General features: G+C 44.9%; 1 protein-coding gene across 2 annotated transcripts in view; it reads right to left on the bottom strand.

Annotated features, from left to right (window-relative positions):
* Positions 1 to 21,827, bottom strand: part of fermt1 (FERM domain containing kindlin 1) — a 139,156-nt gene that overhangs the window by 101,792 nt on the left and 15,537 nt on the right. For both annotated transcript variants that reach the window (XM_070888783.1, XM_070888784.1), the window contains exon 2: positions 20,655 to 20,828. In XM_070888783.1, the coding sequence (XP_070744884.1) occupies positions 20,655 to 20,805 (151 nt within the window). In that variant the 5' untranslated portion in view covers positions 20,806 to 20,828. The remainder of the gene's footprint in view (positions 1 to 20,654; positions 20,829 to 21,827) is intronic.

The raw sequence follows: 21,827 nt of genomic DNA, 5'->3' as shown, positions 1-21,827 counted from the left end.
TACTCCGAGGGTTTCTGCAGTATTAAGCCCTTGGTATCTGTCATAAGCCTCCCTTTTTTTCTCTTTATCCTACCCTGTATGTCCCTTGACATCCAGCGGGCTCTAGATTTGTTAGTCCCACTCTTTTTCTTCAAGGGAATATACTTGCTCTGAACCCTCAGGATCTCCTCCTTGAATGCCTCCCAATGCTCTGACACTGATTTAACTGTTTCCAGTCCACTTTGGCCAAATCCCATCTCAGCTTAACAAAATTGGCTTTTCCCCAATTGAGAACTTTTATTCCTGATATATCTTTGTCCTTTTCCATAACTACCCTAAATCTAACTGAATTATGATCACTAGCACCAAAATGCTCTCCCACTGATACCCCTTCCATCTTCCCAGCTTCATTCCCCAAAACCAAGTCCAGAACCATACCCTCCCTTGCTGGGCTTGTTACATACTGGCTAAAAAAGTTCTCCTGAATGTATTTTAGGAATTCTGCATCCTCTATAACTTTCACACTAATTTTATCCCAGTTAATATTAGGGTAGTTGAAATCCCCTATTACTGCCCTATAGTTTTTGCACTTCTCAGAAATTTGCCTACTTATTTGCTCTTCTATTTCACTCTGACTATTTGGGGGTCTAAAGTACACTCCCAGTAGTGTGATCGTCCCTTTTTTTGTTCTTCAATACAACCCATATGGCCTCATTTGATGCTCCTTCTAACATATCATCCCTCCTCATAGCTGTCATTGTTTCTTTAATCAATACACAGACCCCCCTCCCCCTCCTTTTTTAACCCCCCCCCCCCCACTCTCTGTCCCATCTGAAAACCCTGTTACCAGGAATTTTGAGCTGCCATACCTGCCCTTCTTTCAGCCAGGTCTCAGTAATAGTTATAATATCGTACTCCCAAGTGTCTATCTGTGTTCTCAGCTCATCTGCCTTATTCCCGAGACTACTTGCATTGAAATATACACCATTTAGCACTGCCAAACTCCCATGTCTATTTTCTAGTCCTTGTTTCCTCTATCTTCCAAATTCACTTTCTACTTTCCAATTTCAGCTTTACTTCTCTCCCTTCTGAATCTATTCTCAGGTTCCCACCCCCCTGCCAAGTTAGTTTAAACCCTCCCCAACTGCACTAGCAAATCCCCCACCACGAGGATATTGGTCCCGGCTCTGTTGATGTGTAACCCGTCCGGCTTGTACAGGTCCCATCTCCAGGAATCGGTACCAATGCCTCAGGAATCTAAAGCCCTCCCTCCTGCACCATCTCTACAGCCACACATTCCTCTGCTTTATTCTCCTATCTCTGTATTCTGTGGAAGCCTCTGGAGCAGTGTGGAGGCTCCGACCTGCGTGAGAACACCAGCGGCAGGTCGAGGCCATAAAAGGAGCAGCGTGGAGGCCTCGGGAGAAAAGTGGAGGCATACTACTTCAGGGAGCAGCGCGAGCTGGTGCAGGAGGACGACGGCAGCGAAGAGTGACATCATCAAGGTCCAGGTCAGTGATTGGAGTGTGGGCAGACACAGCAGGAGCGGCGAGGTCGGAGCGAAGGAGCGGCGAGAGACTGTAGAGGGACGTGATCGGGGCCCAGGAGAGGCATGAATTCGGGGCCAGGGCAGCACGGGCCAGCCCACACTGCGATATGTGTGCGCACTAGGTCCCTGCAGCAGAGCAGGATACCAGCCACCTTGGATAACGCTTGCCACTGGACCAAGACCTAACTCCATCAAGCCCGTGTGGTGACTGGTGTGCAACGGCCACCACATGTTAAAAAAATCCACGCACAGGCTTCCACCCTTCAGGATGTAGTTCGGGATCTGGAATATTAGGTCCTTCATTGAAACACCTGTGAACTCATCCTTTTTTGGCATGGAAGCAAGTCATCCTCGTTTCGAGGGACTGTCTATGATGATGATGATCTCTGTACTCACTAGCACGTGGCATCGGGAGCAACCCGGAGATTACTACCTTTGAGATCCTGCTTTTTAATCTCTCTCCTAGCTCCCTAAACTCTACCTGCAGAACCTCATCCCTCTTTCTTCCTATGTCATTGGTCCCGATATGGACCATGACTTCTGGCTGTTCACCCTCTTCCCCGAGAATGCCCTGCAGCCGCTCAGTGACAACCTTGACCCTGGCACCAGGGAGGCAACATACCATCCTGGAATCACGTCTGCAGCCACAGAAACGCCTGTCTGCTCCCCTAACTATCAAATCCCTTACCACTATTGCTCTTCCACTCTTCTTCTTCCTCCCCACCCCCGTGCAGTTGAGCCACCCGTGGTGCCGTAGACTTGGTTCCTCCCCAGAGGAACCATCGCCCTGACCAGTACTCAGAACAGAATACTGGTTGGAGAGCGAGATGCACTCATGGGACTCCTGCACTACCTGCCTGGTCCTCCTCTTCTGTCTGGCAGTCACCCATTCCCTCTTAAGCTGCGGGGTGGCCACCTCTAGAAATGGGCTATCCACGAAGTTCTCAGCCTCACGGATGCACCGCAGTGGCTCCAGCAGCCGCTCAAGCTCTGAAACCCAGAGCGCGAGTTGCTGTAGCTGGCGACACTTCCTGCACATGTGGTTGTCCAGGCTACGCGAAGCATCCAAGACTTCCCACATGGCACAGGATGTGCACTCCACGGGACTGAGCTGCCCTGCCATGCTTCTATTTCAAAGCCTCTAATGACAAAAGGGATGATGGTGAAGGGCAAAAGGGGGTGGTAATGAGACAAGCAAAGAAACAAAAGATGAGTCTAGAAGAGCTGTAAATGGCAACAGCGGACCATTACCAGTACCTGCTGTCCGACAAAATAGCTATGATCTGAAACTGGTGAACTCAATGTTGAGTCTGGAAGGTTGTAAAGTGTCTGAAATTGTTGAACTCAAACTGAGCATTAACTTATCACTTTTCCCATTTTTGAATGATTTATGAATATTCTCCAATTAATTGCAACACAGAAAAGTAGCATCTTATTGTGCTTTGAAATTAGATCATCCACCATTACATAATGATTATTGCAAAGTTCCTAAACTCTACACTTTAAAGTAAAACAGATACGCCATTCTGAAATGTAAGTGAACTGAATTAATAATACAATGCTAAGTAATGACATTAGTCACACAGTGCATAGTTAGTACTTGAGAAGTAAACATCTTGGAAGAGCTACAAGCCTACATTTTCTCGAGAGGTATGCTTGAAAGCCGAATACAGGAACAAAAATTGTTGATTAGCTGCTCTGCCATCGTTCTGCATATCCTCGCCACATGTAGTATTTCCCATCAGAACTGATGTATTGCCTGCCACTGCCCCTATAGCAACACTGGATTCAAGGGCTGCCTGCTCATTCCTGATGCCCAACATGGCAAGTGGGCAATGGAGTGCTCTTTAAAATGTAAATGGCCAAAAATGTGATTTGAATTTTTTTTTGTAAATGGCAGCAAATGACTACTTCCCACAACCAATCTCGGACATCATCTTGCACACCACCCCCCCCCCCCACCCCCAAATGCAGCCCCACACAAGGCAAATTGTCCAGCAAAAGCCACAGAGCTCACATGGAAAATGCAAATAAGTCTCCTAGTCGAAAATCAACAGGGATCAGGAATGCACCTTTGTGGTGCATGCCAAATCCCACCACAATAGGCGAATAGTAGACCAATATCTAACCACAGACATGCAAACAAAAACCACAGTAACACTCACTAAGTAGAGAAATACTATAATGCTATTCAAATCAAAATTCAAGATTATTTGTCTATAATACAACTTGTCAGCTGTACCAGTACAATACTAAATGCCTAACCAGAGGGGCAGTCTTGCAAGGCGTTTGAATGCCCCCACCCATCGCCCGGCAAGTTTAACCAGATTTTAGCCTGGCTGCTTTGTGGACCTCTTTGCAGTAGCTGAGAGATGAGCAATAAATTCTCTGTGCTATAAATTTCCATGATTCTATGAATTATAAGTGTGGAGTCTTATTTCTTTAGGTTGTGAAATGTTTTAATTTGTAATCTTACTTTTCCCGTGTGTCTTTTTTCTCTCTCTCTTAATCCAATCTTTGTTGCTCTTTCCGTACCTGATTTGGCATTGAATTCGCTCACTCTAATTCACCCTCTTTCTCAGTCCTTCCTCGGCTTATTTCTCAATCCTTTAATCTGATTGGTTACGAAGATACACTGTCCCATTGTTCACCAAGGTCCCAGGTGCCCTGTTGCTCTCGCTGCACCGTTAGCAACTCAAACTTCCAGCAACTTTGTGGATAAAAATTTTGAAACCGAAACATGTACTAACAAGTCTAACTAATGGGGCACGTCGCGAGAGACCCCGCTCCAGCAAAATCTGGCCCATCGTTTTCTTTCAGCTAGTAACAGTCAGCCCACATTTTCTCATCTTCCCAACTGATTCTAATCTTTCTGGCTGAAGGAGGACAGGCACTGTGCAAAAACAGCAAAATTGTGTGTGTGTGCAGGAATAAAAGGTATAAATAATAGATCAATAAGATTTTTTCACAAAGATTAAATAGTCCCATTTTCCTCTGAAAACAATTTTCTTAAGCTTTCTCTCCACTGCATCCCCCACCCACCTATTTCTGTGTAGTATTAACAGGCAAAGACTTAGTTTCCTAACATTACATATTTCTTCTCAACTAAATTGCACTTACATAGCCCCTCTAGAGTAGGGAGCAGGGGGAAAGGAAGACATATAGTAAACCATACTCAGAATAAGGAAGGCAAAGGTTGAAGAGGCAAGGTGAAAGGATTTGTAAACAAGCACAAGGTTTTTGAAAATAGTCCGGAATTTTCCTTGCCTGGCGGGTCAGATATGGACGGTTGCCATGGCAGGTTGCGACCCCATTGCTGCTTCCATCCCGCTGCAGAAAACAACTTTGCATCAATAGGGTCTATTAGGGCCGCCCTGCACGTTACCCAGCCCAATTAAATGCTGCGGGTCTGATGACGTCATTGATGACGTGTTTTCAGCCGGGATATCTAATGGAGCCATGGCCATATTGCATTTGAAAGTTCATCGAGGGTTGTGCAGTCAATGCACTACACTACTGAAGTGCTGCAAGCACTTTGTAAATGACTGCACAGAGGCAGAGGGCTGCAGGTTCTCCGATGACTCCCTCCATATGCTTGTGGAGGAAGTCAGAGCATGCAGGGAGGTTCTCTTCCCTTCCAATAGGCGGAAGAGACCTCCCCAGGAGACAAAAAGTGCCTGGTTGGAGATTGCAGAGGAGGTCCACAGCAGGGATGTGGTGAGGAGCACCTGGGTGCAGTGCCGCAAACGTTTCACTGATCTCATTAGATCAGGAAAGGTGAGTCCAAAGCCACACTCACCTTCATCCTGCTGTGCCTCTCATCACATCCCCATCACTCTGCCTTCCCAACCCTACTCCTGCACATCCTTACTCACAGCAACATTTCTTGCACCTCCACCCATCTCTCTCTCTCTCTCTATCTACATTATCACATACCCATCTCACTAGCCATCCCCCATACTCATCCTCATTCTAGTGCAATCATACCAACTAACAACGCACAAGGAGGCCACTTCATTTTCTTTATTTTCACCACTTCCACTCTTTGACAGATTTGTGTGCACCTTTGGAAGTGGCTTAGTGAGTTACAGTGAATGATGAGACATAACAGTACCTCCAGCAATGGCGAGGAGCGTGAAAAGAATGGCTTGGTAATTGTATGGATGCTTTATGGTGTTGGTATGGGGTGGTGCCAATCTGGCAGATTATGTGACAGCCACTGCGTGTAGGTATGTAAATCTGGCTATCATAAGGCCATCCCTGGCTTTCTGGGCAGCAATGTGCTTGAGTGCTGGTGGGATCTGGACCACGGGTTCCTCCTGCTCCTGCTCCAGTTGATGCTCCTCCTCCTCCGAAGAGGATGTGCACTCAGTGCCTTGCTCTTCATGCAGTGCTAATCCTCTCTGCTGCGCTATGTTGTACAAAGTGCAGTAGAACACGAAGATTATGGAGACCTTGGCTGGTGTATACTGAAGGGCTCCTCCAGATCGGTCAAGGCATCTGAAGAGTCTATTGTCTGCTCTATGACACTTATGGTGGAAATGTGGCTTTCATTATATTTCTCCTCGGCCTTGGTACTTGGCCTCCTCAAGGGTATCTTGAGCCACGCCTTCAGTGGATAGACTTTGTCTCCAAGCAGCCAGCCAGAAAGTCTGTTTGGAGGAGCGAAGAGCTGAGAGAGGATGGACTGGCAAAGAACAAGAGAGTCATGGCAGCTGCCAGGGAATTTGGCGCACACATGCATTATGATCTTCCTATGGTTGCAGACGAGGTGCACATTGAAGGAGTGGAAGCCCTTGTGGTTCACAAACACTCCTGGGTGATGATGGGGGGCCCTGATGGCCACATTTGTGCAGTCAATGATGCCCTGTACCCGTGGGAAGCCAGCCAGAGTGGCAATACTGAGCGCCTGCTCATTAACATTGGCTTCATCAGTGGCAAAGTTCATATAATTGGATGTCTTGTCAAAACGGGCATTGGTGACCTGTGAGATGCATCGTGGGCGGCCAACTGCGAGATGCCGCAAATGTCTGCTGCAGATCCTTGGAAGAAGCCTAAGGCAAAGAAGTCGAGGGCGTTGGTGACTTTGACAGTCACTCGTAAGGCATGTGCACCAGGTCCTCTGGGCTGCAGGTCTTGCTTACGCAATGTGAAAATGTCTGCAACGACCTGGCGCAATAGCCCAAGCCTCCTTTGGCTCTGCTGCTCAGTCATATTGGGGAAGCTCATCCTCTGCCTGTATACCCTGTGTTGGGGATATCGCCTCTGGCACGGTGCAGCCCTGCGCTGATGCCCTCTGTCCTGTGCAGCTTCAGGTGGTTGAGGAGAAGGTTAGTGGTGGTGTTGTTGTTGATGCAGCTGGTGCTGGGGTTCATCGTGTTTCGATTCTGAGAACCAAGGTGAGACAGTAATGGCACCCATGTTGATGGCAGATGAAGTAGAGATGAGAGAAGCAATCCGTCAATGGTAAAAGAGATTCTTCCAATGAGGTGACAATGGAAGGAGACTTTGCGGGAAAGACTTACAGTCTGCAGAAAACTAAATATGTGCTGGCGATGGAGTCAGCAAAAGCTTCTGCCTGAGGAAAGTGATTAGCTGTCACGTGAGAGCTTTTTTTAGTACATTTCATGCTGTCAACTAATCAGCTGGAGCAATGGCCACTAAATTCCCGCTTCCGGTTGACGGACGTGGTTCCCGAGCTGTGTGTTTCTCGTGGTCATCCAGGTAAATTTGAAAGATAGAATTGAAAAGGCGCTTAAGGGTCTGACAAGTATCTTAATGATTTGAACTAGATCACCCAGCTCTGCAGTCGGGTTGCTGATGCACTGGCAGATGTGCCCGAGGGAAAGGCACATGGAGGTGGGATAACGGTGGGTCCCTGTCCCGCTCTGACCATTTCAAATTACCCACCAGACCCGCCTCCGATCGGACCTGCACAGACCGCAGAAAATTCCAGCCATAGAATGCAGGAAACACTTAGCAAGTCAGGCATTTAGGGTTAGAGTTAGGGAGAACAGGCAAAGTTGACATCTTGGGCTCGGAACTTTTGCCACACTCAAGGATTTTGAATAAGGCTGTTCACAAGACTTGCATTTGCCCACATAGCTGTACCTCTTCTACATATCCTTGTAAAAGCAAATTAGGGATGCACACACCTTCACGATGAACTCCTGAACGTCAATCAAACTATGTCTCGACTTCAGAATACTGTTTTGCAAGCTTATCTACAAAATTAGCAATAATGAATGATGATCAGTGACAATATAGTGGCATTATAGAATCATAGAAATTACAGCTTAGAAGGAATCCATTCAACTCATTGTTCCTGTGCTAATGCTAGCTTTTCAGCGGATCTACTCTAATTACATGTTGTTCAGTTTGCTCAAAGCTCTGTTATTCTAAATAGAATCTTTAATAAGCATGTCGACTTTAACGATCAACCCAATAAAGGTTTTGCTGAATAATCTGTTGTCCTAAATGTACCATGAGGACCCATCAGAAAGTTATTGCAAGTTTGTTGGAATAGATTAAAAATTACACCATTCTTCACAATCAAAGCTGACTGTTGGGTTTAAATATTTTCGAAAGTACTGTGCAATACAAATTCTCCACAAGACTCATGTGAACAAATACTCAAGACCTGCTTGGTTTCAAACTGTGCCACCCAGATTAACTTCATACCTTCTCTCCTTACGTACTGAGGAATAGCCAGCAAACACTGGAATAATTAATTTAACTTCATGGGGCAGTCAGAGGAGCAGTTTGGAGCATGAGGCTGGAGCGGTGGACAAATCAAAAAAAAGCTAGCCATTAAGCAGCAGTATCAACAATGCGGATGTCGGAAGTGACAAAGAGCGGAGGTCGGGACCGGCGAGGCCGAGAGGAGAAGCGGAGAGGTCAGAGCCCAGAGATGGAGCAGCGTGGACAAGACTTAGGGAAGGTGCAGCACAGGCCAATAGCGAGGCTGTGAGGCTCACATTGCGTGCTATGAATTCCACATAGAGAGGTCCTGTGGGAACGAGGAAGGACAGTAGGAGTATGTTTGAGTTTGTGTGTATGTATGCACATGTGGCACAGCCTGGTCTATAGTCGTCTTGGATCCACTTGCCACTGGACCAAGACCTTGCTTCATCAAGCCCGTGTGGTGACTGGTGTGAAATGGCCACCCCAAGTTAAAAGAATTCACGCACAGGCATCTTCCACTGTTTAAAATGAGTTCATCAGTTACCTGAGTACTCATTTTTTAGTGTGGAAGCAAGTTATCCTCGACCCCGAGGGACTGCCTATGATGATGATGAATTAATTTTACATAGGTTCAAATGCTTAGAGAAAAATTATTTCTTCAGTGGATGATTGGTTAAAAAAATAATAGGGAAAATTTTCTAAGGGCAGTGGTGCAGTAGGGAGGGATTCAAATTCCTGGGGCATTGGAACTAGTTCTGGGGGAGGTGGGACCAGTACAAACTGGACAGTCTGCACCTGGGCAGGACCGGAACCAATGTCCTAGGGGGGAGGAGTTAAACTAATATCACAGGGGGATGGGAACGAATGCAGGGAGACAGAGGGAAACAAAATGGAGACAAAAGCAAAAGACAGAAAGGAGATGAGTAAAAGTGGAGGGCAGAGAAACCCAAGGCAAAAAACAAAAGGGGCCACTGTACAGCAAAATTCTAAAGGGTCAAAGTGTAATAAAAAGGCAAGCATGAAAGCTCGGTGCCTCAATGCAAGGAGTATTCAGAACCCAGGAGAGGGCTCTGAGCTAGTTCGAGTGGGTGAGAGCTCAGATGAACACGACCCCAAGAAAGAATGCAAAAGGCAGGAGGCAACAGAGCAGAGTAGCACTGGGATAAGTGTAAATCACAAGGTGATAGGAAGGGACAATATGTATGATTATAAAGGGGCTGCAGGAGGGGTCAAAACTAAAAATCATGGTTTAAAAACTAGTATTAAAACACTCTACCTAAACGCACGCAGCATTCGAAATAAAGTAAATGAGTTGACGGCACAAATCATTACAGTGGTTGCAGGGGGGCCAAGACTGGGAATTAAACATACAGGGGTATCTGACAATTCGGAAAGATAGACAAGAAGGGAAAGGAGGTGGGGTAGCTCTGTTAATAAAGGATGATATCAGGGCAGTTGTGAGAGACAATATTGGCTCTAATGAACAAAATTTTGAATCATTGTGGGTGGAGATTAGAGATAGTAAGGGGAAAAAGTCACTGGTGGGCTTAGTTTATAGGCCCCCAAATAATAACTTCACGGTGGGGCGGGCAATAATCAAGGGAATAATGGAGGCATGTGAAAAAGGAACGGCAGTAATCATGGGGGATTTTAACCTACATATGGATTGGTCAAATCAAATCGCACGGGGTAACCTTGAGGAGGAATTCATAGAATGCATACGGGATTGTTTCTTAGAACAGTATGTTACAGAACCTACAAGGGAGCATGCTATCTTAGATCTGGTCCTGAGTAATGAGACAGGAATAATAAACGATCTCCTAGTAAAAGGTCCTCTCGGAATGAGTGATCACAGTATGGTTGAATTTGTAATACAGATTGAGGGTGAGGAAGGAGTGTCTCAAACGAGTGTACTATGCTTAAACAAAGGGGACTACAGTGGGATGAGGGCAGAGTTGGCTAAAGTAGACTGGAAACACAGACTAAACGGTGGCACAATTGAGGAACAGTGGAGGACTTTTAAGGAGCTCTTTCATAGTGCTCAACAAAAATATATTCCAGTGCAAAAGAAGAGCGGTAAGAGAAGGGGTAACCAAGGAAATAAAGGAGAGTATCAAATTAAAAACCAATGCGTATAAGGTGGCCAAGGTTAGTGGGAAACTAGAAGATTGGGAAAATTTTAAACGACAGCAAAGAATGACTAAAAAAGTAATAAAGAAAGGAAAGATAGATTACGAAAGTAAACTTGCGCATAAAAACCGATAGTAAAAGCTTTCACTGATATATAAAACGGAAAAGAGTGACTAAAGTAAATGTTGGTCCCTTAGAAGATGAGAAGGGGGATTTAATAATGGGAAATGTGGAAATGGCTGAGACCTTAAACAATTATTTTGCTTCAGTCTTCACAGTGGAAGACACAAAAACCATGCCAAAAATTGCTGGTCACGGGATTGTGGGAAGGGAGGACCTTGAGATAATCACTATCACTAGGGGGGTAGTGCTGGACAGGCTAATGGGACTCAAGGTAAACAAGTCCCCTGGTCCAGATGAAATGCATCCCAGGGTATTAAAAGAGATGGCGGAAGTTATAGCAGATGCATTCATTATAATCTACCCAAAATTCTCTGGACTCTGGGGAGGTGCCAGTGGATTGGAAAGCAGCTAATGTAACGCCTCTGTTTAAAAAAGGGGGCAGACAAAAGGCAGGTAACTATAGGCCAGGAAAATGCTTGAAACTATCATTAAGGAAGAAATAGCGGGATATCTAGATAGGAATAGTGCAATCAAGCAGACGCAACATGGATTCATGAAGGGGAAATCATGTTTAACTAATTTACTGGAATTCTTTGAGGATATAACGAGCATGGTGTACCGATGGATGTGGTGTATTTAGATTTCCAAAAGGCATTCGATAAGGTGCCACACAAAAGGTTACTGCAGAAGATAAAGGTACGCAGAGTCAGAGGAAATGTATTAGCATAGATAGAGACTTGGCTGGCTAACAGAAAGCAAAGAGTCGGGATAAATGGGTCCTTTTCGGGTTGGAAATTGGTGGTTAGTGATGTGCCACAGGGAATCAGTGGTGGGACCGCAACTGTTTACAATATACATAGATGACCTGGAAGAGGGGACAGAGTGTAGTGTAATAAAATTTGCAGATGACACAAAGATTAGTGGGAAAGCGGGTTGTGTAGAGGACACAGAGAGGCTGCAAAGAGATTTAGATCAGTTAAGCAAATGGGCTAAGGTTTGGCAGATGGAATACAATGTCGAAAAATGTGAGGTCATCCACCTTGGGAAAAAAAAAACAGAAAAAGGGAATATTATTTGAATAGGGAGAAATTACAACATGCTGCGGTGCAGAGGGACCTGGGGGTCCTTGTGCATGAATCCCAAAAAGTTAGTTTGCAGGTGCAGCAGGTAATCAGGAAGGCGAATGGAATGTTGGCCTTCATTGCGAGAGGGATGGAGTACAAAAGCAGGGAGGTTCTGCTGCAACTGTACAGAGTATTGGTGAGGCCGCACCTGGAGTACTGCGTGCAGTTTTGGTCACCTTACTTAAGGAAGGATATACTAGCTTTGAAGGGGGTACAGAGACGATTCACTAGGCTGATTCCGGCGATGAGAGGGTTACCTTATGATGATAGATTGAGTAGACTGGGTCTTTACTCGTTGGAGTTCAGAAGGATGAGGGGTGATCTTATAGAAACATTTAAAATCATGAAAGGGATAGACAAGATAGAGGCAGAGAGGTTGTTTCCACTGGTCAGGGAGACCAGAACTAGGGGGCACATCCTCAAAATACGGGGGAGCCAATTTAAAACCGAGTTGAGAAGGAATTTCTTCTCCCGGAGGGTTGTGAATCTGTGGAATTCTCTGCCCAAGGAAGCAGTTGAGGCTAGTTCATTGAATGTATTCAAATCATAGATAGATAGATTTTTAACTAATAAGGGAATTTAAGGGTTACGGGGAGCGGGCGGGTTAGTGGAGCTGAGTCCACGGCCAGATCAGCCATGATCTTGTTGAATGGCGGAGCAGGCTCGAGGGGCTAGATGGCCTACTCCTGTTCCTAATTCTTACGTTCTTATGTTCTTCTGCTGCATCTGTGAAACACTTAGTTCCCAGGCAGTGAAGATGAAAAAGGAGTGGAGATTTGTCTCATCAGATCTCTGCCCCCACTGTGCTGCCCCAATATCTACTGGGCTTCCTTAAATCTGAGTCTAAAGAAGTTGATAGAGCTGTCACGAGAAGGCACCAATGCTGGTGGCCAGGAGAATAGTTGTCGACCTCTCAGGCCTGCAGCCTGTTTCTTACCCTGCCTTCTGGCACAAGGCCCAGTCAGGGAGCTAGCTGGACCTCCCTGACTGGGGCCAGTCAAATGGCCCAGGGAAGTAAATGTTGCTGCATCTGCTAGGCAAGTGTATGCTCCAAACTTGGACACGGGGACATAACCTTAAAATTGGACACAAGTCATTCAGGAGAGAAGTTAGGAACCACTTCTTCATGCAAAGAAAGGTAGAAGTGTGGAACTCTCTCCCACAAAATACAGTAGATGTTAGCTCAATTAATAATTTTAAATCTGAGATCAATAGATTTTTACTAGACAAGGATAAAAAAGGATATGGAGCCAAGGCAGGTGGTTGGAGATCAGCCACGATCTCATTGAATGGTGGAACAGGCTCAAGGAACTGAATGGCCTACTCCTGTTCCAATGTTCCTATAAACTGTCCAATTTTCTGATATTCGTTGTGTCCAGGCAATTCAGTGTACTTGGGTGCTGACCCAAGAACATCCAATCTAACATATCCACATCTACCAAAAGTTTGAGGCTGAAGGGATTTATCCACCTTCATTGAATAATACCATATTGCATTTATATAGCTCTTTTATGACATTAGGACATCTCAAAGTGCTTCACACCATGAATTGCTTTTGGAAATGTGACTGCAAAGCTGCACTCAACCGCATCCTGCTGTGCCATTCATCACATTCCCATCACTCTGCCTTCCCTACCCTACTCCTGCACATCCTTACTCACACAAACTTACCTTGCACCTCCACCCATCCCTCTCCATCTATATTATCACTTCCCATCTCACTAGCCACCCCTCACATTCGCCCTCATCCTAGTCCAATCATGTCAACTAACAACACACAAGGGTAGGCACTGAGTGTTTTAGCCAATGTTGAGGTAACGTTTCTGTTAATGTACTGTCAAACATTGAAATCTTTATTTTCAACATTTTTCCTTCTTGGACAGATTTGCGTGAACCTTTGGAAGTAGCTTAGTGAGTTGCAATGAATGATGAGACATAATGGTACTCCCCGCAATGGTGATGAGTATGAAAGGAATGGCTTGGGCATTGTAGAGATGCTTTATGTTCTTGATGTGGAATGGTGTCAAGCTGGTGCATCATGTGGCAGGCAGGATGTACAGTGTCAAGTGAAGTAAATCTGGCCATGGTGAGGCCAGCCCTGGTGTCCTGGGTAGCAATGTGCTCGGGTGCTGATGCCCCATGTCCTGTGCAGCATCAGTTGATCGCAGAGAAGGTGGGTGTTGTTGTTGGTGCTGCTGGTGTGCCTGATGCTGCTGGTGTTGAGGCTGATGGTGGTGGGATTCTGAGGATCAAGGTGAGATAATTTCAAGGGCACAGATGTTAAAGTAATAGATGGCAGGTGAACTTGAGATGACAGATCTGTCAATGGTGAGAGAGGTTGTTCCAATGAGGTGACACTGGATGAAGTGATTGCTCCAAATACTTGCAAACTGCTCAATCTGTTTTCCAAGCAAAAGCTTTGGATCTTGGAAAGTGAACAGCTGTAAGATGAGAGTTTTTATACCGCAATTGCAGATGTCAAGTAAATAAATTAATTCATGGTCACACAACTCCCGACATCCTTATCCGATGTGATCGCCGAGCAGTGTAAATGTCGTGGACAACCTGGTAAAATGGTAATTTCAGCTCAAAATTATTTTAATAATCTCTTAACAAGATCATAATGACCTATAATTGCCTCCCCCGTCACTACGTGTCGGGTCTGTTCAGTGTTGATAGAGCCGACATTTGGGAAAGTAGCTTGTTGGCAGGTCGACAGTGGGGTCCCGACCTGCTGTCAATCATTTAAAATTTAATAGCTGACCCGCCACCCATCCCGTCCGCTGAGCACCGGCAACATTTCGGCCACAGTGACTGTTTTATAGGCAAACAAGTCAACCATTTTGCACCAGCTACTTCCCATTTACAACTTTGAAATGAATGACCACGTAATCTGTTTTTTATTTCAGTAAGCGGTACCAGTGGAAGGAGGAATGATGACCAGGACACTGGAATAACTCTTTGGGCTGGAATTTGGTAAGAAACCACCACCGGATTACCACCCAAAAAACCGCTATGATTAATTTTCCGCCGATCTTAATTAAATAATCAAAAAATGGAAAAGAATCCGCCCGGCGGGAAAAATCAGTGTTCCACGTAGATTCTTGGCAGAAAACGCGATCCAGGTCAAATTCAGTCATATTTAGTGAAATTTAGTCCGAGGCTATGAGTTGGGCCTAGGGAGGGGGGAAAACACAAAAAATATTTATATAAAAAAAACAAGAAATCAAAAATCGGAAACCATTCACGAGACCCTTTTTCAGTGAATCGCTGCAAAAGAATTTAGAGAAAAACTTTAACTTAACTTTTTTTTTTTGCAGGGTTTCGTACCTAGCGCCGATCGAAGGGCAGCTCTGGCTGGTTTCTCCTGGGCGTTTTTTTTCTCCCCAACTACGGATCACCGCTACCACCAAACTTGGGCGTAAGTGGTTTTCTCAGTGCTGGACACCGGCGGGCCGCTCCCCAGCGGTATTTCGAAACCGCGGGTGATACACTTTGATGAAATTACCACCAGGTGTTTTTTCAATGGAAAAGAGAAATATCATCGAAAAACACGGCGGAAATGCTGACCAAATTCTAGCCCGTGGTTTTTTCTCAAAAGGCGTTATTGTTTCTTTAACATCCACCTAAAACAGTGGATGATGCAGTTTAATGTCTCATTCAAAGGATAGCACTTCTGACAAAGCAGTACTCCTTCAGTATTGCACTGGAGTAAACTTTTGAGCTCAAATCTTAGTATAGGGTTTCTGAAAAAGGCAAAAGTGCTACCAAGCTGGTACAACAAAGTTAAAGTTGATCATTCTTTGTATTAGTTTGATTTTTTAAAATAAATTCTAGCGCAATATGTTGGGCTGGATTTTCAGCTAGTTTGCGCCCCAGAGGAATGGTAAATGGTGCTTCACGGCATAACGCTGGGTGTCCAGCTTTTACTGCCCGGCCAGCAAATTCAGCTCATGGTTTGCGGCGGTGCTAAAACTTACTGCCCCGCCATCTAGTTTCACTAAGAGCATGACGCCAATCGTCATACAATGCTCCGCTAGCACCACGGAAGCAAACTTCGGCCCCAATGCCTCATTTAACGCCCGCCCCAGGAAACCTCTGAAAAACCAGGCGTTCCCAGGGTGCAGCAGGCGGTATTGGCAGCATTTTTAAAGGTATTGCAGCATTTTTAAATGGAAGGATGAGGTTCCTACATCACAGGTCACACTGACTGCAGCGGTTGTGGACATCATGCTGCGTGAAGCTTTGACTTGTCAACGATACTTTTATCTGCCATTTCAGTGCCCTTGCAAGGTGAGTGAGAAAATTTAATGGGGGCATTACTAATTCGCCAGTGTATCATGCTCCATGCTATTGCCAGGTGGCGTCAAGCTAGAAGAAGGGCTCTTGGCCATGTCGGATGAGGAGAGGCCGAAGACGTCTGGGGAGGAGGGTTTACAGGCACCAATGCTCATACCTCCAGCTCTCAGATGAGCAGTGTGTGAAAAGGCTGCACTTCCAAAAGGAAGTGCTTGCAGAGATAGGCCATCTCCTATAGGCAGACTGATGCCTGGGCCACTCTGGAGGCAGCCTTCAATATTCCCATCAACAGGTATCCAAATTCATTGTGGTGTGCTGCATGTTGCACAATTTGGCCATCATGAGGGGCCCAGCATTGCCAGTGGGGATTGCATGCCCACCTCAGGAGGAGGAGGAGGACAAAGAGGGGCCTGGCGAGGCCCCCATTGGATAGCCACCCCATCCACGGGGGAGGCAGCGTGGAGATGCTGCCGGACCAAGAGTCGCACGTCGCCAGCTCATAATGGACTGGCTCTCCTAAATGAAGGAAACTGAGGGATGGAGCCAATACTGGACATGCTATGTGCCCCCAAAAAGGCACCTCTCCGGAGAATGTTGGAATGATGCACAAGACACCAATGACTTTTGATGAATCATAAATTTTACTGCAACAAAGTCACAAAAACTTCCCCCACCAAAATAAAGCCATACAATATACAATGTTATGTTGCAGGGCACTAAACAACAATGAAGTTCCTTAAATCAGTGAAACTTTTTTAATGCCACTATTTTCGGCTTGGGCGTAAAAACTTCCTTGTGTAACGCCTGAATTTGTGCCCCTGATCATGGAACCTCATTTTTTGCCAAATTTTGCAGACGAGGGCGCAAGCTTTTTCCAGCCGCCTCAAAATCTCAAAAGCCGAAAATCCAGCCCATTGGCTTTAAAAAGGGAGATTTTCCTGGGTCCATGACCAGGTGAATGGAATCCAACCTGTCCAATGGTTTGATATTCACTGCCTCCAGGTGATCTAATGCACCTGAGCGCAAACCCAGGAAAACCTCCCCTATCAGCTCAAGGAAGCAATCCGATAATTACTCAGGAATCATAATAAGAAGTCCTTAGAAAAAAATTGGTGATGATTACTCATCAAAATAAACATGTCTCTGAGTTTTAGACTATAGTCATGATTCTTTAAGGAAACATCCCTCATTAGTCAACCCTCTAATATAATTTGAACCCTATGATTACAGCTGTATTTGAAGACGTTAAATTGTTCTGTTATTGCTGGTCTTCCAAGATTATTGCAGTACATCTTGTTTGTTTCATTGAAAAACCAGCAATCATGGCTACATAAAAAGAATGAGAACAATGATGATGTTGTGTCAGAAAATAGTTTTCAATCAATGCTATATTAAGCAGCACTCCCCTTCAGTTCTAAGGAATTAAGAGTAATTTCTCACCAAGCCTTAAAAAGACATTTCAGTAATCATTATTCACAATGCTTGACGCTTTCAGATCAACAATTTTCCTTAGCGACCCTACAATCTTCCAACAGTGATGGCGGGTGCCATTGGTTTCACAGTGTTGGGCATGAATCTTGACAATGTGTATTTTATGTTTTATTGTTGATCTATTGGTCTATTGTGTTAATAAATGCAATTAATAAGATCTTGTGCAAAAGCTGTTTGAACAGATTTATTGTCAATACACAACAGCAAATTCCAATGGAATTTAAAACCATTGTGGTCTACAAATCCAATCATCAGTTGTCACCATGATCTTAAATATTCAAATTGCTCCTTTGAATCTACAGTTACAAATCACTTTGCTAGAATAGCTTGTCTCCGCAAGATCCTGCAAATCCCCTGAAAGGACAGACGCACCAACGTTCGCGTCCTTGACCAGGCCAACATCAAAACACTGACCACACTCTACCAGCTCTGCTGCACAGGCCACGTTGTTCACATGCCTGACACAAGACTCCCAAAGTAAGCGCTCTACTCGGAACTCCTACATGGCAAACGAGCCTAAGGTGGGCAGAGGAAACGTTTCAAGGACACCCTCAAAGCCTCCTTGATAAAATGCAACATCACCACCGACACCTGGGAGTCCCTGGCCAAAGACCGCCCTAAGTGGAGGAAGTGCACCTGGGAGGGCGCTGAGCACCTCGAGTCTCATCGCCAAGAACATGCAGAAACCAGGTGCAGGCAGCAGAAGGAGTGTGTGGCAAACCAGTTCCACCCACCCTTTCCTTCAACGACTGTCTGTCCCACCTGTGACAGAGACTGCAATTCCCTTATTGGATTGTTCAGTCACCTAAGAACTCATTTTCAGAGTGGAAACAAGTCTTCCTCAATTTTGAGGGACTGCCTATGAATGAGAATAGTTTAGTACCTTAGCACTTAACTGTTATTAATGCATGTATAATACAGCTTCTACAATAAAAAGGGAATGATTGGCCTCAATGTTGTCATGCAAATTTGCATTTCTTACTTGCACTGAAGAAAGAAAATCAAACTAGAGATTCTCCCAGGGATCTATCTTTAGTCCCTACTCTTCTTCATCTACATGGTCTCCAGTCATCTTGGTTAATCCTTGCCACTGAACTAAGACCTAGCTCTGTGAAGCCCGTGTGGTGACTGGTGTGCAACGGCCACCACACGTTAAAAAAATCCACGCATTGGCATCTTCCACCCTTCAATATGCAGTTCGGGATCTGGAATATTGTGTTGCAATGAAGAACCTCTGTGAACTCACCGAACTTATCCCTTTTTGGTGTGGAAGCAAGTCATCCTCGATTCAAGGGACCGCCTAAGGCGGCGGCGGCTGCCCCTTGGAGACATCATCTGCAGACATGGAGTCAGCTTCCAAATGCATGCTGACGACACTCAATTCTATCTCTCCATCACGTCTCAACCCTTCTATTGCCTCTGTGTTGTTGGACTGCTTGCCTGATATCCAGTCATGGTTCAGCCACAATCTCCTCCAGTTAAACATTGGTATGACCACAGCTATTGTCTTTGGCCCTTATCACAAACTCCCTACCCTCACTACCAATTCCATACCCCTCCTCTGCAACTGTCTCAGGCTGAATCAGACTGTTCGCAAACTCGGTATCCTATTCGGCCCCAAGTTGAGCTTCTGACCCCATATACCTTCTAACACATTGAGAGCGCCTACTTCTACCTCCATAATATCGGCCACCTCTGCCCCTGCTTCAGGCTATATCCTACTGAAACCTTTATGCATGCCTGTTTCACCTCCAGACTTGACTATTCTAATGTGCTCTTTGTCAGCCTCCCTCTGTAAACTTCAGCTCTGTTGCCCGTATACTATTCCGCAGCAGGTCCAGATTAACTATCACCCCTGTACTTGCTAACCTATATTCGTACCTCACGTTTAAATCCGTTCATGGCTTTGCCGCTTCCTATCTCCTCCAGCCCTCCAAGCGCCATTGAACTCTCCATACCCTGACTCTGGCTTTTCCTCCATTGGTGGCCATGTCTAGGCCCCATGTTTTGGAAGAGAGAAACTGTAAACTGATAGAAATTAATACCTATTACAACCCAAATACAGTAAAGGGGAGATAAACAGGTGTAGTTCCTTGCATTTTTAGAAATTTACTTTATGTAATGATTTTTAGGGATAATTGTTGTGCTCACCAAGTTGAGAAATGTTGATGCTCAAAGCGAAACACTTGAGCATTCTCTTTTTAAATGTGTTCTCGAGATGTAGCGACGCTGGCAAGGTCCAATTTATTGCCAATCCCTAGTTTCCTTGAGTAAGTGTTGATGGACCTTCTTTGAACTTCTGCAGTCCTTGCAGTGATGGTGCTTCTGCAAGCTGTTTGGTCAGGAATTCCAGGATATTGACCCATTAACAATGGCACAGCATTTTTAGATATGAGGGGTAAGTTTGCATCCCTTCTGTAGAACCTGGCCCACATCAAGGATTCGGCCACACAGCACCGACAATTTTTCATCAAAATGAATGCAGAATTGTGGGGAGTAGGTGGATTCGTTTCCGACATCCTCTCCTGGCAGGCATGGGGAGGTGCTGCAGCTGGAGCATTATTTCATAGTGGTATGCTCTACAGTGCTAACCTAACGTTTATGTGCATAAATAAGGTTTTCATCGAACCCTGGTCAGAGTTATGGCAGCAGAGTGGAACAAACCCCGAGGAATTTCATGCCCCTCCGCCCCCCCACCAAGTCTCGACATCAACTTCAGCAAAATAACATCTACTGCACCAGCCCGATATATCTATCTCTCACACTATCTATCCTCACGGCCTCTGGGATTGCCAGCACAGGGCCATTTTTTTCAAATTACAGAGAGCTCTGCGTTATGAGCCACACCTCACCAGAAATTGGGTTGAGACTTCCCAAATTATTTTGAGTTAAGACACTTCCAGAGATTGCTGGTGGGGGCAATGGGGCTCAGGATGCTTAGTTGCACCAAAGCAACATGGATCAGCTGACCTTTACCTGTCTGCCATTTTCATAATTCATATGTTTGTGAAACAGACTGACTTTTAACCCATTGATCGGAGTTGATCTCAACTCAGGCCCCAAAGTGGATAAGACAATGCTCTATCCCCCTTTATCATCTAGTCCTTCAATTTTATGCTAAAATAATGTTCACTCGTTGAAAACAAATGCAGATTTTAAAAAGGGAAAAGAGCTCAAGAATTTGCTGAAAATTATATGGCAAATTGCTGGTCAAGCATATAACATCACCAACACTTGGAGACAAGAAATTAATGTTAAAAAAGTCCTTCACTTACGAATTTGTTCCACTAATTTTAGCATGACTCCTCCAACATGAAAGTCTCCTGTTACTCTCAAATTAAACTCCAATGGTAAATCTTCATTCGGCTGATCCACCTGAACATTAAGCTCCCATGAAGCGGTTCCATAATCATTAGATGATGTCATCTTGTCAGGATCCAATTCCAGCTCTATCAAATTTAAAATATGAAAAATTTACCAACGTTAGCATTTCATGTCTTAGTGGTCATTTGCACAGCATGAGTTTTCATGTAGCCTAAGCTCTGATACCGGGTAACAGTTTGCAGAGTCTTTCCTGTAATTAAAATTTTAACCAGGATTATTTTCTTAAAGACATTAGTCAGGAATTTCATTGGAGCAGCTCATTATTTCAATAATTTTATTAGTTTAAAAGGTCCATCAAATTCATTGTGTGAAAAGGGCTTTTGCATCACAAACATTTGTTGCAGAATGACACACCTCTTCAAACATTAACAACTGGCCATCCCTCACAGATCAGAAGACAAATGCAAATTATGGTGTAAAGAAATAAATACTTGGATTTATAAAGCGCCTTTCACGACCACCGGATGTCTCAAAGCACTTTACAGCCAATTAAGTACTTTTGGAATGTAGTTACTGTTGTAATGTAGGAAACACGGTAGCCAATTTGTGCACAAGCAAGCTCGCATAAACAACAATGTGATAATTATTAGATAATCTGTTTTTTTGTTATGTTCGTTGAGGGATAAATATTGGCCAGGACACTGGGAATAACTCCCCTGCTCTTCTTCAAAATAGTGCTATAGGATCTTTTATGTCCACTTGAGAGCGCAGACGAGTCCTCAGTTTAACGTCTCATCTGAAAGATGGCACCTCCGACAGTGCAGTTCTCCCTCAGCACTGCACTAGAGTGTCAGCCTAGATTTTTTTGTGTTCAAGTCCCTGGAGTGGGTCTTGAAGTCACAATCTTCTGACTCAGCAGGTGAGAGAGCTATCCACTGAGCCACAGCTCACACTAGAGTCAGATGTGTGTAGGTGTAGTACTGAACCATCCAAACCTAGGTTCAGCCCATCACCTGTAATGAATTAGTTGATCTCAACTGGTCAATAATGGAAGTAATGCAATTAGTCTCTGGGACAGTGAGCTGAAGAAGGATGAAAGATCTGCCAGAAGTCTCACTCATGAT

This window comes from Pristiophorus japonicus, chromosome 9, assembly GCF_044704955.1.
Source record: "Pristiophorus japonicus isolate sPriJap1 chromosome 9, sPriJap1.hap1, whole genome shotgun sequence".
In the NCBI taxonomy this organism is placed as follows: Eukaryota; Metazoa; Chordata; class Chondrichthyes; family Pristiophoridae; genus Pristiophorus; species Pristiophorus japonicus.
This window is presented reverse-complemented; position numbering and strand designations above follow the sequence as displayed.